The following is a 15,987-nucleotide window of genomic DNA, read 5'->3' as shown; positions in this document are numbered from 1 at the left end:
TAAGAAATCAGTCATGTCCTTCCATGAACCAGCTATGCCAGCGGTAATATTTAGGAATGTTGACTGGTAAAGCAGTGTTTGTGGGTGATGGAGATAGCACGCTCTTGAAAGTAAACCCCATGTAACTGAACATTTCACCAGCCATCAGGTGTATTATGTACAGAATGTGATTCATTGAGACTGCACCAAATACCCCGCTGATGGTCTGAAATTTAAAAATTGATGAAAGCCCTAGAGTCTAATGTTGCATTAATGACATTGCTGTCAGTGCTAAGATGAAACATGCAGGGTGTGGGTCTACCAAGAAAAATGGCAAGGCTGTGTAATAAAGCATCCCTGACAACAGAGCCATTATAAATGAGGGAGGTTTAGTGATGACTGCTAAGCAAAACTAGACATTCAGGTGCACTTGAAGTGGAGACTTGTGCTATTAGAATAGAAATTGGGTTGCAAGATTTTCCCCTTTCTAAATAGATTCCCTGTCCTTGTAGAAACTCAGAAGGATCTACAAAACCGATAATTTTATTTTGTTTAGCCTAATTTTATGCGACCCCAGGTAGGCAGTGCTCCAGCACCCTCTGTCTCTCAGTGAAACTTGGTTAGAAGCCAGGGTTGAGAGCTGTTCTCTCAGTGATATTTGTAAGATACCATGTTCCATAGCTCCTTTCCCCATTGCTAACCTTGATGCATGGTAATCATGTTCTTTCTTTGGCTTTGTTGCTGATTTGTTTTTCCATACCGTTAAAAACCAGATGTTTGGTACCACGTGAATTATGCTATACGCTTTTTCCAGTTCAAGTCCCTTGTTGCAAATAATTTAACTTTCCCATCAAAGTACAGAAATATTTACCTATGTTACCAGACTAACTTACTTGAGAAAATCATGTCTGTCTTCCAAAGTTGTTTTTTTTTTTTTTAATAGCGAACTGTCCAAAGCTTTGAGGTTTTCAGAAGCAATCTTGTGCTTGAGGTAGGGAAAAATATGAGGCCACCTGATCGTGTATTTTCAAATGTATTGATCAAAAAAGCATTGAGTTCTAACAATTCTAGGCAATTAGTGCAAAGTAAACTTTTCTGGAAAAAGGTAAATTCAAATATCTGTATTAGTATGCTTTACCAATTTGATTTTTTTCAGTCAAGGTGTCAATTGTGTTTTTTTATCTGAACAGTCACGTATAGACTGTACATTTTTCTTTCGAGTCTTCTAGCAGCAGTTTCATCATTTGTCTCTACTAAACAGCACAGTTCACCTTCAGAACCTGTAAACTTGCTGAAAAAGAAGTATTTTGCATAGTGTAATTTTTCTCAAGGCAAGATTTAGTTTTCAGCCCTCTGGGTCTCGGTAGGTGATTGACTAAAGCTCATAATTCATGTAGGTGCTGAAGTCTTAATTTGAACAAAGAGAAATTATTTATATAAAGTATCTCCACGATGTTAGGCATTTGACTCTCGTGTGCTTAAATTAAGGCAGGAGCCGAGTGTTTTTTTGTTGTTGTTTGTTTGTTGTTTTTCAAATCAGCCACTAGAGGGGAGTGTTTCCCTTCGGAAAGACCCAAATACAAAAATCACAGGTTCCTGTTTTTTGTATATGAAACCTTGCAACGCTGTTTTAGTTATCAGAGTACTCAGGCTTCATTCACAAAATACCATTTTTATTACGTTAGGAAAGTATCATCTAAGCTCAGATTTTGTTTCTCAACTAGATTGACTAAACTCCCCTTTCTCTTACCCCATGGGGACTTGTCTTTTAATTCACTGTGACAAGAGCTTTCCATTTCTTTAGATTCAGCTTCAAAAGGTGTTTTTCACTTCACATGGATTCGCATTTGTTCCTTTGAGAGGGAGAACCTTAGCTCATGGTGTTTCAGGAAGTCTGGGTTGGATACATGAATCAAAAGTAGAGGTAGGGCTGTCCATAGGAATGCTTGTGCCCTGGCTCTTGCTGTAAGGAGCTGCTATAGCACACTAGCCAAAGGGAAAAGAAGCTGCCCCCTGTGGTGAGTAGTGCTGCTTTTTCCTTTGGCGTGTCGTATGCACTGATGTGTTCACATTAATCATCTTTGCAGTCCAATATACCAGCACAATCAATTATTTGTGTTAGATGTACAGAACTTTTCATGTTTATTATGCTAGTCCATAATGCTTTGCATGAGTTATCATTTTCTACTTATTGAGTTTCCATTGCAATAGATACATGCTTTTTCAAGGCTTTCATGCTCTGGAGTAGTGTTCATCCTGAAAGATCATTATTTGAAATTAAAAAGCAGGTCTTTATCTGGCTTCTGGTAAACTTAAAATTTTGCAGTGGGAGTTGCGATTTTGTGTGTGTGTGTGTGTGTTTGTATACTCATATAGAAGAATTAATTAATGTCTCAGGGTGTAGTTGTTTCAGAAGAGTTGGAAAGCTGGTTGGAAACATGAACTTAAGGAATAGCTTTTAGAAAAAAGAAATAGGAAATTTCTAAAATAAAGCAGCCCTTCAGAAATAATCAGAAATAAGAATGCTTTCTTGACTTCCTTTGGGACTTGGTTTTATACTTCCAAAAGCGTTTATTTTGTTTTGCTTTTCTTAACTAGTGAACGAATAACTGTTTTGACATACCTGAGCGGAAGTTACAAAGAAGGAAATTACTGTTATTGGGGTTTTTTGTTACTTTCTCTGTCTTGCCAATCTAGTAACAACACACAACCTCAGTAGCCTTTGTCTTTGTGTTAGGAGCAGAGAGTTTAAAAATAACTTGTTTGCATACACATGCTTAAAACCTATGCTTTATTGTACTAAAACTGAATGCCTTTCCTCTGCATGTTACAACTGGTGTTAATTGTATCAAGTACAATCAAAGGAAAACAAACAAACAACAACAACAAAAATAACACTTTTGTTTCTCATTAAACAAAACTTGAGATAGGTTTCAGGATGTAATACTTCCAAAGTTGTCTCCAAGGAAAATGTGAAAGGTTCTTCTGCAGGTATGAAGATGAATTCTAAAGTAACCACTTCTTTACACAGCCAGCAAGCGGTCCACCTCCACTGCAAACCTCAAACAAACGGAAGCTGTCATGAATAAACGTTTATCATCGTCTGCAGCACTTTTAAATGCTTCTGATCGAAGTAAGTGTTTGTGTTCCTGCTGGTAGCAGGTATACTGCTTAACTGTTATTTGGGGAGGAGACATGAGGACAAATGATACTCCTCTTCCTCCCTTGATGTGTAATTCACTTCATATTTTGATCTCAAATGCATTTCGTGCAATTTGTTAATCCAGCTTGACTGTTCAGGGCTTTGACCCAGTTGATGTGATCTCTATTAGAGGAGAAGAGTAACGGTAAAGATTACTGTCTTTTTTATTATTATTATTTTTATTTCTGTAATCATTTTACTAAAGTCAAATCTTGGTGAATGATTGATTCATAAATCATTTCCCATCATCTTTAGGGGGTTGCATGCCTTAAATCACATCCTAAAATTTCAGCAAACTAAAAATAGTACAAAAGTAAAGTTTAAATTTTGTTAGACAGCTTTAGTCATTTGTCTGTCTGTGGGGAGGAAAAAATCAGCTTAGTTTTGGCATCTTTCTTTTGTGCAGGTCCTGTACTCTATAGACACACTTTCTTTTTAATCTTAGAATTCTGCCTTAACCAAATAGAAGAGAATGCGTAAAAAACTCTTGACACTTCTGGGAGTTTTTTGGATGGGAGGAGGTTGTTTTGACTGGTTTTAACAGAGATCTAGAGGGATGGGATAGATCTCTGTTTTTTTCATTCTGACAAGCTTAAACATTTCAGTCTTCTCTCTTCCTCCTCCCTTCTGCCCCATCCCAATATGTGTACACTACCGGTAGCAAGGAAATGTGAAACAGACCTTCCAGAACGTAACATCAAGGTCATTCTGTAAATCCTAATGATCTGCCTTTTCCAATTAAAAAGAAAATAATTATTTAATTAAAAAAAAAAAAAAGAATTGTACTAATCTACTTGTTGTTTAGAAAAGTAAAGATTTGTATTAGCACATATCAGCTTGTTTTAGCATGAGACTTCCTTGTGGGAATCTCTTCTGTTTCATAGGAGCCTGCCTGTAACCGAAATGTTTCTTCCCAAGGTAATGAAAAGTATTAATAAGCCAAGAGCTGTTTAATATGAAATCACGTTCAGTTAAGTCTACACTGAAGTGTTCTGTCAGTCTTACAACGTTTGATCAAATTAGCTGTGCTAGAAAAATCTCTAACATGGACATGGCTAACAGTATTTTTGCTGGTTCAGGTTGGAAGGTGATGCAGCAGAAAAACTTGTATTCATGCACTGTTTGCCTGGTAGGGGAATTGGTGAATATATCCATACTGGCATAGCTGCAGGGGCAGTCTCTCTGAGTCACTGGAGACTGCTTGTGATCTGAAGTGATATTTATGTATAATGTGTCTGCAGGGTTCAGCCCGGGTATGAGTCAGAAACAGGGCTGTAGAGTAGAAATTAAGCACCTAACAAAGGAAGTCAGTAATTATCAGCTAATTGGGATTGCTTTCGAACTTACTGTCTACTATGAAATCCTTTGTGAATCTTTGTATGCATTGGAGAAGAAAATCTCAGGTGGTCTGAAATGGAAGAAATTGGGTAGGACTTGTGACCTCTTGGATTAGCTGGATGTAGAGGGTGACTTACTGACAGATTTAGATCACCACAGCAAGTTAGAACAATTCTGTGCTCCTGGTCTGGTGCTCAAGAAAAATGCCTGTTTGGTGAATGATGACTAAATTCAAATCACAGAGGAAAATATGGTCACAAAATTGACCAAATTGCTTCTGCCGTGTGTATGTGTCTGGGAAGGTGGAGGAGCAGAATGCATAAATGAGAGAAAGGAGCTTATTCCTGGATCAGTGGAGTATTTCTTCAGCTGTGTTAAGCTGTGTACACTTTGTTTCTGTCTCTTACTCATTCATAATGTGAACAGAGGCCTTTTAAAATTATTTATTCAGAAAGGCCTACAAAGATGATCCGAGTAGCTCAAACTGTTAAGATTGGCATCATGTCTCTGTGATAAGCAATGTACAGGAGTTTAAGATATGCATATATGGAGTGATTCTTCCCTATTCCAGTTTTCCTGCTTCTGAAGGATCTGTACTAGGAAGTGACTTAATTGCAATTCTGTGTATTAGGGAAGTGGGGCTGGTGTTGGAGGGGACCTTTTAGGCTTTTCAACAAAATTAATCCATGCGCTTTCACTTCCAGGTACCACAAAGCGAAGTGCCTCATTAAACAGGCTGAATAACAAAGTTCCTCTACATTCTCAGCAGTCAGCACTCAAAGGTTCACAGGTGGAACAGAAAGGTGCTAGAAACAAGTTCATTTTGAGAACTGGGAGACGGTAGACGGGGTATTTGATATCGACTTTAAACCATGTCCCAGTTTCATTATCTGGGTTTTTACTCATGCGTTCACTGCTGTAGCTGTGGTCTATGCACTGTGGCATAAATATTGTTATGCCCATTCCAGTGCCAGATATTAGGTGATTTCTTATAAACCAGACTTACTCCTCTGAAAAGTGTGGGGGGAGGCGGGGGGCAGAATAGACAAATGTTAGCCAAACCATTTCACTTACAAGAAACTGCTGGTTCATAATGATAGATCAGTGTTTTTAGCTGATTTCTTGGCAAAAGCAAAGCATGAGAATGACAATTTAGAAAATCATATATATATAAATACTATGTTAAAAATAATCTTCCATACGCTTGGTCTCCAGGAGGAACAGAAAAGAAGAGGAGCACATCTTTGAATAGAATGAGTAGTAAACCCCATTCCTCTCCTGAACTAGAAAAAGTGAAAAAGGAAGAAAAAACAGGTGGTTGTTTCATAAAGCTGAATATTTCGTTTAAAAAACATTCACAGTAAAGTTTGGATAGGCTTACTTTCACTAGTTTCCTTTGGTTGTTAAATCTCTAGGACTTTTTAAGGGCTTTTTAGTTATCCAGTGGTAAAGATAAAACTGTGAATAGTAAAGATTGAATTTCTAACTTGGGGCAGACAAAAAAATGCTGTAAGAAGGATATGACTTTGTTAGATTGTGCTCTAAGTAGATTGCAGAAAGTCTCTGCTCAGGAGAGAGAGAGGTGTATTTGAAAGCTGGTAGGATTAAGTGTAAGATACGGTAAAAATGTTAGTGATGTTTTCACTTCTTAGTTAAATGTTACTTTTGCTTTCTAAGCTCTCTTTCACTATTCAGTTTAATAGCAACTTCTCCGGTCCTGCTGCTGGTCTAAACTTTCTGCATGCAAATGATGAGGGAAACCTGCTTTCACTTCAGTCTCCTTTGTTCTGTGTATTCCCCACTAGGTTACAAATATCTTTTTTCTCTAGGGACTCTTTCTAAAGCAGAAGACTAGCAACTTTTCTAACTCTTTTTTTTCCCTTTAACAATTCTGAAACTTTCCTTTTTAGCAGCTGTTGCCAACAGTGGGAAAAAACATTCTTTTTCAGAATCTTTCCTGTTTGAGAGAATGATGAGTGCTGTCCATTTGTCTGTGCAAATGACGCCTGATGATAACCATTCACTTTGGCTTGAAAGCCTTCTGTTTATGTCAGAATAACCTTTCTTGCAATCTAGAGTGTATAGCTCTGAAGAGCTGGGTCAAAAACTTTTCATATTTTGACTGACTTCAGCCCTGTTATATGCATCTGTCTCTATCTATTAAATTGATCGGTATTAAGCAAGCCGAGGACAAGTGCAGCATAAGAGATTGCAGTGTTTATTCTTTCTGGATTCATCTTTTTTGGATTTCTCTCTCCATGACTTCAGTGTTTTTCTTCTAAAACTGCTATGATTTGCAACAGTGCTCACAAACCTCCTTTGCTTTGTACTGCTTGTCTTTTTCATTATATGATTTCATGTTGGATCCTTTTTGATTTGTTCCCATCATTTAGCTCGCCGCTCCCAGGTCAGTCCTCTGGACAGTAGCGTTATCAGTCGCCTCCTCGCCCCTACACAGGCATCCTTAGCTAGGAGTAAAAGTGCTGCTACATTATCGGCTGATGGACAAGATCCCTCAGGTAACAGGAGGGCAGCAAAGTGAAAGTTTTTTGCAGTCATTCTTCAAGCAAGAACTTAACATGATAGTTGCTAACTGCTGTGTTTCAGTCTGAATCAGACAGTTAATGTATGGTTATGTATAATATTACTTATCCAATATTTTCTTTGGTCAGTGACAACCGATTCGTATGCTATGTTGCATGTTTATTTAGTAAAACCAGAGAAAAACACTGGCTTTTAAAACTTAAACAGTGCCAGTTTACTTGGTTTGTGGAGAACCAAAATTCTGATACTTGTTTTGTTTTTTCCTTTTTTTGTTTTTTAACTGACTTGGAGATCTGCATTTGGGTGTATACTCAAATGAATCTGAGAAATACTAGTCAGAGAGCAGTGCTAGAAAATTAACAAAAGGGAAGAATAAATATATATATCATTTCAAAGGAGGCTGAAAGAAGTTAGTTCAAGGCCTAAATTTCTTTAGGGGGAGAAACTCTTGTACAAACATGGCAAAGGGGTTGTCTTAACATAAGTGCAGGAGCCCTGAGCTGGCTCCACTCAGGACGACTAGGAGTAGTGGCATAGCAGAAAGAGAACATAGTGGAGAAACCCTGTCTGGCCCAAGTAATTTTACACTGCTCCAGACAGCTGGGAAGCTCACACAGTGGCTCAGCTTAGTACTAGCAAAAGAATCTCTACATCGTGTTCTGTTGCAAGGAAGGCCTAGCTGCATTCTACATGTCTTACAATTATTACTGGTGTTAAGTATGCCCCAGTAAATATTTGTGTGGAACCAATGTGGAGTCCTTTCTCCTCTCTTACCTTGTAACTTGCATTCCCAGTTTTGTTCATTTCCTTAGTATATTCTTCCATCTTTTTTTTTTTTTTTTTTAATCTTATGCCACTTAACTTGGTCCTTGTTAATGGCAACATTTCTGCACTGCTCCCCTTGTGTAATAATCAGGTTTTTGGTTCATAGTCAGTGGTCATGTTTTTGCGCGGCTATCTATGTGCCACTTTTATTTTACCATGAATATTTCAGATCATGTCATGTGGGGAAATACCATCTTTTTCACCATTACTGACAGCATGTGACTTATTCACTATTGCTGAATTAAAGATAACTTTTACATTCTTATCAGTTTACTTAGAAGTACTTTCTTCTTTTTGGTAGAAACCTACCTGTGCTTTAGCACAAACTAAGCACAAACAGAATGCAGTTCTCCTTCCACAAATGCTGCAAATATAAAAATAAAATGTATTTTCCATAAAGTTACAAAATTAAGTGCTGGCATCTGTCACAATTTGTTCATACTCTAGAAGAATCACTTGTCTAATTTCAGAAGTAGATTTTTACATATATGTATGCTTGTCCATCTATGATTATTTTAGTAAAAGAAGTAATTAGAAGATATAATTTCTTTCAATATTGTATTATTTGTGAAGAGATTGACACCTAAGATAGAAAAGCTATTTTAGTTTAACAGTTGTCTCTTCTCTCTTATATGTTTATTTTACGCCACTTAAATTTGATTTGTTAACGTGGATAAAGGGTGCACATATATAGTAATAAAGGGGTCAGAGAGGCAAAGCAGAATAAAATACTGTTGCATAAATGCTTATTTCACAAGAAAAGTTTGTGAAGTAATGCTCAGATTCCTAAGGTAATGCTGCTTTGTAAGTACGTTGTGAAAAGAAGGAAGTTTTCCTCCATGAGTATGGGGGGAATGTACTTAAAATTTGAATGAAGAACTTGTAAAGAATCATGCTAAGCCATTAAAACTGTTCTGAAGTATTTGTGATGAGATGCATCTTGACTGAAATGAAAGTAATACTGGTGTATTGCAAATTTAGGCAATGTTTGGAAAAGCATTTTATTTTTATCTACTTCAGACTCTGCTTTCAGAATGGTTTTATTCTTAGTGCTGTTGCTTCCAAAGTACTAATCGTGTGGTGGTGGTGTCTGTGTCCATGACCCATTGCAATGTGCACTTCCTGTGATGTTTCTCTGTATGGTTTCTAACACACGCAATCTTTCTTTCTCTCTTTTTCCCTCTTTTCTCCTATTCTTATGCTGTGCACTTGGTTCTTGTTTTGTCTTGTCAAATTCCTAACTTTTATAGAATCTCACCTCTGTCCTCGTTCAGCTTCAGCCAGTTCCATCAGTTCCCCAGTCCCAACTCCTAAAGTGCCCGTGCGCAGTCGTAGCATCGACAGATTGAAGCCCTCTGTACCTTCATCTGATGCAAGTTCACCAGATTCAACCCAGGTTTGTTGAAAATCCACAGGAATTAGGTTTGTATTAATCCAGGGGTTTGGAACAGCTCAGGTTTTGTCTGCTTTGTTATTGAGATGTTTGATAGTGTGTGCTTCAAAAACATAGTATTGAAATTGAATTGGAATTTTATGGTCCTTGGTCTCTGTGGTATCTTAATGGCAAGCTGTTTTCTTCTTATGGTTCCTAAAGTTTCATTTAGGTAACAGACTGATTGGGTCTGTATTTTGGAACATAAAGGAAATGTAAAGTACATGTTTTTGAGGAGTTGTATGTTTGTAGTGGTAGCAGCTACTCTGTCTTTAATGTATCCTGGAGTGAGCATTATTTTATTCTTACATATCTTCTTAGAAATCAGAGATGGAAAAACCATCCCCAGGTTCTGGGTTAAGACGCCCTCCCTCACCATCTGTGTCTGCCCGTAGAAGATCCCCTTCTCCTGCTAATTTGGTGAAGCGTCCTCCATCACCTTCTACAGTTAGGTATGTGTCCTGGTTAAATAGCTTATTCAGAACAAAATGAAGGCTGCTTCCTGTCTCAAAGAAAGCTGTGCTGTTAGAATTCAGATAACACGGTGTAGCATAGGTCGATATACACAAGGATTTCACTTGTGGTCTGATTTCTCTTTCTTTGCACATTGAGGAATGCAGCACTTACTTAAGCCTTTGTCTCCTTTGTGCAGACAAAATACTCCTGTTTTTTTGTACGATCTTTGCACTGAAACCAGTAGGAAGCGTTGCAAGCTTCTGAGTAAGTCAGTCTACCTGTATTACGGTAGGAATTCCTTAGACTGGAATCACAAGGTTTATCCTTGACATGGAGTAAAAGCAGAACTGGTCTAAAAGACCTGTTTGGATGTTAGCCCATGAGTAGGGAGCCCAGGTGCCCAGGGTATTTCAGAATCCTCTGTTTAAGGTTTATGAGGAAGGCAACAGTATTTGTGTATGTATTTATTTTTAAAAGCAAGGTACATAATACAAACTAACTGAATAACAAGGTACATAATACAAAGTAGACCACTGTCCTCTTTTGTGTATTTGAGGTTTTTGCTGTTATCCCTGAAAAATATTCTTTACTTCAGCAGACAAAAGACTCGCCCACCTTCACCTAGTATATCAAAACAAAGGCCACCATCTCCTACTCCAGTCTCTAAACCAGCACCCATCCAACGTCCGCCTCTCACACCAGGTGTTATAAACATTACCAAAAAGAAAAGTGAAGCAGAGAGCAAACCAAAGGAAAAGAGCACAGAAGGAATGGGACAAGAGCAAGGTGCTTCACCAGCCTTGGACAGGGATGCAGTAGCAGCTAGCACAAAGACCAAAGAAGGTGAGTGCGTCTCCATGACTGAGACTCTTACTGAAGACATCTCCAGCATATATTAGAACTGATGAAATAATTCATTCATGAGGCAGACCACTGGAGATTAGGATGCTATGAGGTGGAAGCTGTGATTACTTATATAGTGATTACATGATTACTTATATAGTAGTTCTATGTGGTAGTGGATTTTAGTGCAATAGTCGGTTTATTCAACTTGGTGATTGAAGACTTAAGTCAGGAGCTTTCAATATTACTGCTTATAGTATAACTTTAAGAAAAATAGAAATCCTGTTCGCCTTCTGGACTTCAGGTATAATAGTTGAGAGATCTGTTAGCTTGAGGCTGGCAAAGTCAGTATTTAAACTATACAAAGGTCTTTCAATCCATTCAATAGTTCTTCTAATTGCTTGTGTAGAAACTTGCTTGTGGGAAGAAATCAACTATTGGTGCATCTCTGAGAGCCAGTTCTCACATAGCTAGAAGGCTGCCTCACTCTGGATTCCAGTGAACATGCTGCCTCAGGGAAAAAGTGGTCAGTGAATGTATCACGCTGAGAAATTACTGTGGTAGATTAAGGAGAGCCGTATACTGGATAAACAATTAGTCTCCTAGTCCTTTTCATTGTGCCAAGTAAGCACAGCCTCTGTCCCTCTTACTGGAAGAACACCATGTGCCATCTCCAGAACAGAGTCTGGGAGAGCCTTCTGATGAGGTCTTGCAGGCATTACTCTGTGGAGAAGGACTTAGGGGAGACTTAAGAGGAAAAGGTGGGATCTCTGGAGTTTAAACTACAGCCAATGGGCAGTACTGAGGGTGAAAATCCTTCAGAAATAAGGTAAGTGGGAACATATGCTTGCTGCACGTTACTGCATGTACAGTTCTTGTTGTGCATTCCTCAGCTGCTACAGTTATCTGTGATTTTTGAGACACTTCCTGACACTACTTGATGTTGAATGTGAAATACTCTTAGTCACCTGTAGAACTCATTTATGGTACGGTTCTTTGAGCATATGTTCCTGTAGAAGGAAGCTCAGATATTGTAGTCAAATGTCAATGTTACTATGAGTTGCATATGCGTCTTTAGTGTCACGTCATCCATCTTTGCAGTCAGAATGTCCATCTCTCGATGCACACTGTGATAAATGTCTTGCATGCCTCAGAGAGGGCATAATCAATTGTCATCGGTGTCAGCAGTTGGTTGAAACCTCTATAACATGTCCTATTCCTGTATCTTCCAGCTGTTCTGGAACAAGAACGCCTGTCCTTGTTCCTTGGATGCTCCACCTCTCTCCTGTCTGCACTGACTTCTGGAGCTGTATTAGCCCAGTTTATCTGTTTCCATTTTATTTTATTGCTAATCTCCAAGCTAGCTATCTTTGTAGTGGTTCGTAATGGGGCTGGGTGAAGCTCTTCATCTTTGGCACATATGAGGAAATTGTGGCCATATTCTTGAACCTAGATACGATTTGGTTTATCTTTTTCAATGTTTTGGTACAATGCAATATTGCTGAGAGAGGCAAAATCTTTGCTCTTATAAAAAAAAAAAAAGTTGCTTTCACTTTTCACAGTGTGTGCAATAGATAATGGAGAAAAGGAACTAATAATGGACATCTGTGTAGACAGTTTACCTTGTGGGTTGGTGCAATACCGTATTCCAGGCAGCTTCTGAAATCAAAGCACACCATTGGCATACGGCAAATCAGTCTCCAGGTCTCGTAGGTTCAACCTAATTTCAGCTTTGTGTACTTCTGTCTTCATACCAACTCTTCGCCCTCAAACTAAGCTTGATTGCCTGTTGCTGACAGACGGCAATCAAGTCTTTGTCTTGCTCTTTGTGTCTTCATACTAAAATACACTGTTCTGCAGTAAAACACTTTTTTATTTTTCAGTGACTCGGAGCAGTTGTCATTTCTGGCAGCAGCCTTTCGCAGCTTCTTTGAGAGTTAAAAGGCTCGTTTCAACTTTAAGCATAAGTGCTCCTTCATGAGCTCTCACCTTATGCGTGATGATAGGTAATAAACTATCATGGAGCCTCGCTTCTTTTCTAAGTAGTGAAGGCTTTGGAATATGATTCCTAAATCAACTGTGAATACATGACTTGCCTTGAAATGATCTGGAATCCTCCGTGTCTCCAACTAATAGTGCAACACAAACACATTTGTGCTCTTGCTGTCAGGCTAGAAAATAACAGTCCGGTAATGAACTGACACCAGTTTCTCCTCACATAGTAGATCTGTGTAGTATTCTTTCCACCTTGTTAAAAAAAAAAATAAAATAAAAAAAAATCCTGATTAATGGGAGAAGAGGAGGAGATTCAACTTCCACCTCTTCTTAAGTTACAGATTTCCTGCGTCCTTTCTACTCAGCTGTCAGGATAATACTGCTGGAGAGGAACTACTTAGAGCAGTCCGTATTCCTAATGGCTGCAAGAATCTTAAAAGCACCTCTTTGCTCTTAAACCACAGGCTAGAACTAAGTAAGACCGACAGATCAGCTATTAGTCCTTCAGATGCATTTTACAAATGTTCTGAGACATCTCTCCTACCCGTTTCCCTCTTCACCTTTCTGTCATGAAAATGTCCTTTGAGAAAAAGACAGTTCTTACCAATAATGATAGTTGGGAGTACAATGAAAATGGAGCTGAGGAGCTGAGTATAAAACTCTGGAATAGTATTCTTAAGGCATGTTAGCCATCATGTTGGGAAGTCCCATGTCCAGCCCTATGGAAACAGACTACAAAGGGCACATGGGCATGAAAGCACTATTGAAGTAACCGTATGGAAAGTGTCAGTAAAGTTTCAGCAGTAAAAATGCAATAGAAAGATCTTTCATAGACTTGAGGTCTCCTACACTTTGTTTTTATGCTCCCCCCGTTCTTTCCATATCTGTGGTATTCTGAATATTTTTTGACTAGTTCTATCATTTTTGATACCAGGTATTCATAGTATTTCAAGCTATTATTACCATGTGATAATCCTAAAACCTATACCTGAAAAGCCTAAAGCCTTTAGGCTTCCTGCTGAGAATTAATTTATCTGTTTTAGGTTCAGTTTTGATGGGGGAAAGAGTTAAATCTGACAGTAAATGTCAACCAATTTTGATATCATTGAGATTCCTGTAGCGTTGAAATAGGGCTGCTGTGCTGGTTGCTGTGCAAGTGCATAATGGAAGATGGCCTTTGATGTAAAAAGTGTCTAGTTTAAACTGGCAAGACACTTGAGTGGTAGAGAAGAAGAGAGGCGTTTTGATTTTCTTTAGGGTTGTATACTGGCAACACTAAATAAACCTCCCCCCCTTTAAATGAAAAATTTGCGGAATATAGAAAGAAGAACACTTAGTTCATGCAAGTCTTGAGTAGGCAGATTCTGCTAATATTTCTCACAACTGCAAGGAGCCAATCTTTCGTACTTGAGGAGGAGGTGGAGGAGGTTCCCTTTTGGCTGATCTTAGATTTAGAAGCATCGTGGTTGGATTCTTGTTTGTACCGATATAACTTTATTTTTGCCCAGATAAGATGCAATGTGCATTCTGGGGAGGTGCTTCAGTTTCAGCATTGGGTAAACCTAACTATCAGAAAACTCTTCTGTGACTGCCCTCTGTCAGTGCTGTAATCCTTTTCCTGGGACTGCAAGAACAATTTTTATGCACAAAGTACTACTATGATTCAGCAATTAAGAGTGTACTCAGTGAATTATGCCCTATAGCTGCAGGTAGTGATTACATGTCCACAGGATTTAAACAGATTTTCAGGTATTGAAGTGCCTAATGATGGCATATGTTTTGAATGATTTGTCTTTAGGTTGGAAGCAAAATAATGGATAAAACCCTGATGTCAGTGTTCATTAAAATTAACTTGGCTTGAAGGCTTTCTGAAACTTAAGCAGACATATATGTGCTAATTTGTGAGATATTAAAAAGAAGAAAGACACATCCTGACCAATGTTATGGTTCTGTTGCTCTACTGACACCAAGAGTGAATATTCAGATGACCTCTAGTTATGGTAGAATAGTATTATTTTTAGAGAGTGGGAATAACTGATAAAAATTATAGGTCTTTCAATATATATTGAGAGCAACTGGGTGGCAAGGGATTACTTTTTTTAATGTTAATTTATAATAGTATCTCTGAGGTTCAGACATTATAACACCAGGCAGGGTGAACAAACAAAAACTGCAGAGCTATATAAATATCTACTAACCTGGTGGTTGGAGCTGTTTTGATCTCTATGTAAACTGGAGAAGGATATGTTGCTAAAATATGATATTGCTGAAGTCATTAGTATGTGCCTTCAATGCCAAATTAAATGGGTGATCATTTGCATCCAAAGATACCCTATAAATATAAAGGCGTTAATGTTATTCATTTTTAAATTTCTCTTGTTTCATATTTCCTTTTTATAATCACAGGTGTGCATTCAGTTTTATTAGAAGGAAGTTAAATGTGTTTCCTGAAGCAGTATTTCTTCAGTTTTCTTTTAAGTGTTTCTAATTGTATTAGAATGAAAATATCTTTTTTAGAAATATGTTTTTAAGTTCCATGGTAACTGGAGAATACCATTAAACTGTATTGTCTGAAATACGGCTGGAACGCTGTAGTTGAAATGATTTGTTATCTCAGTGTTAGTGAGATATTGGTGCGCTCCGCCTTCTCTTTAGGACTGCCCTTTGGCTCTTGTGGGCCTCTATACACAGAGTATACTTACTGAGTGATGAGTGCTGATCTAAAAGTTAGTGGGTTGGTTGGCCAAGAAAAAAAATCTCACAGTTATAATGTCTTAATTTTAAGTTGCTAGGTCTTTTTAACAGTAATTTCTTTAAAACTTTGCAGAATCAGGTAGCAAAACAGTAGCAGGGACCACCACAGCTGAAGAAGCTGCTAAAATCTTGGCAGAGAAACGACGTCTGGCACGAGAGCAAAGAGAGCGTGAAGACCAAGAAAGAATTCAGAGAGAGGAAGAGGAAAGGTAATAGTTCAGGAGAAGGAAATGTTTTCTTTGGTGGGTGTGGTTGAAATGGACACTTCAGTTGTACATTTTCCTAAGCATTAAATTTGAGGTAGGACAAACTGCTGTGTATATCATTAATCTATACCTCAGTATATATGTAATGCATAGTCACAGTGCAAATCACTGCTTCCTTTTCCTAACAGTCACCAGTACTGCTTTTACTTCAAATCTAGAATGTGGTTTTTACGCCATTTATATTTGTTTTGTTGTCTTGAAATAATCAGCCTCTCTGTATGAAACTTTCCTTTGATGAACTCAGGAAGTGAGTACATTAAATCTCATTTTAGTGATCCTAAATCTGGATCAGAAATGTAGTAGCCAAATAATTCAAAGCAATAAATCAGTATACATTTGGTTCATCGCAAAGA

General features: G+C 38.1%; 1 protein-coding gene across 1 annotated transcript in view; it reads left to right on the top strand.

The window, feature by feature from the left end:
* MAP7D3 (MAP7 domain containing 3) overlaps positions 1–15,987 on the top strand; it is a 46,222-nt gene that overhangs the window by 21,959 nt on the left and 8,276 nt on the right. Inside the window, exons 7-14 of the mRNA XM_050713436.1 lie at positions 3,011–3,112; positions 5,224–5,322; positions 5,735–5,833; positions 6,913–7,038; positions 9,139–9,284; positions 9,642–9,772; positions 10,375–10,619; positions 15,442–15,577. Of these exons, the coding sequence (XP_050569393.1) occupies positions 3,011–3,112; positions 5,224–5,322; positions 5,735–5,833; positions 6,913–7,038; positions 9,139–9,284; positions 9,642–9,772; positions 10,375–10,619; positions 15,442–15,577 (1,084 nt within the window). The remainder of the gene's footprint in view (positions 1–3,010; positions 3,113–5,223; positions 5,323–5,734; positions 5,834–6,912; positions 7,039–9,138; positions 9,285–9,641; positions 9,773–10,374; positions 10,620–15,441; positions 15,578–15,987) is intronic.

Source organism: Cygnus atratus, chromosome 13 (assembly GCF_013377495.2).
Source record: "Cygnus atratus isolate AKBS03 ecotype Queensland, Australia chromosome 13, CAtr_DNAZoo_HiC_assembly, whole genome shotgun sequence".
NCBI classification, from domain to species: Eukaryota; Metazoa; Chordata; class Aves; order Anseriformes; family Anatidae; genus Cygnus; species Cygnus atratus.
Note: the sequence above shows the minus strand (reverse complement) of the source record. Positions and strands in the feature narration are given on the sequence as shown.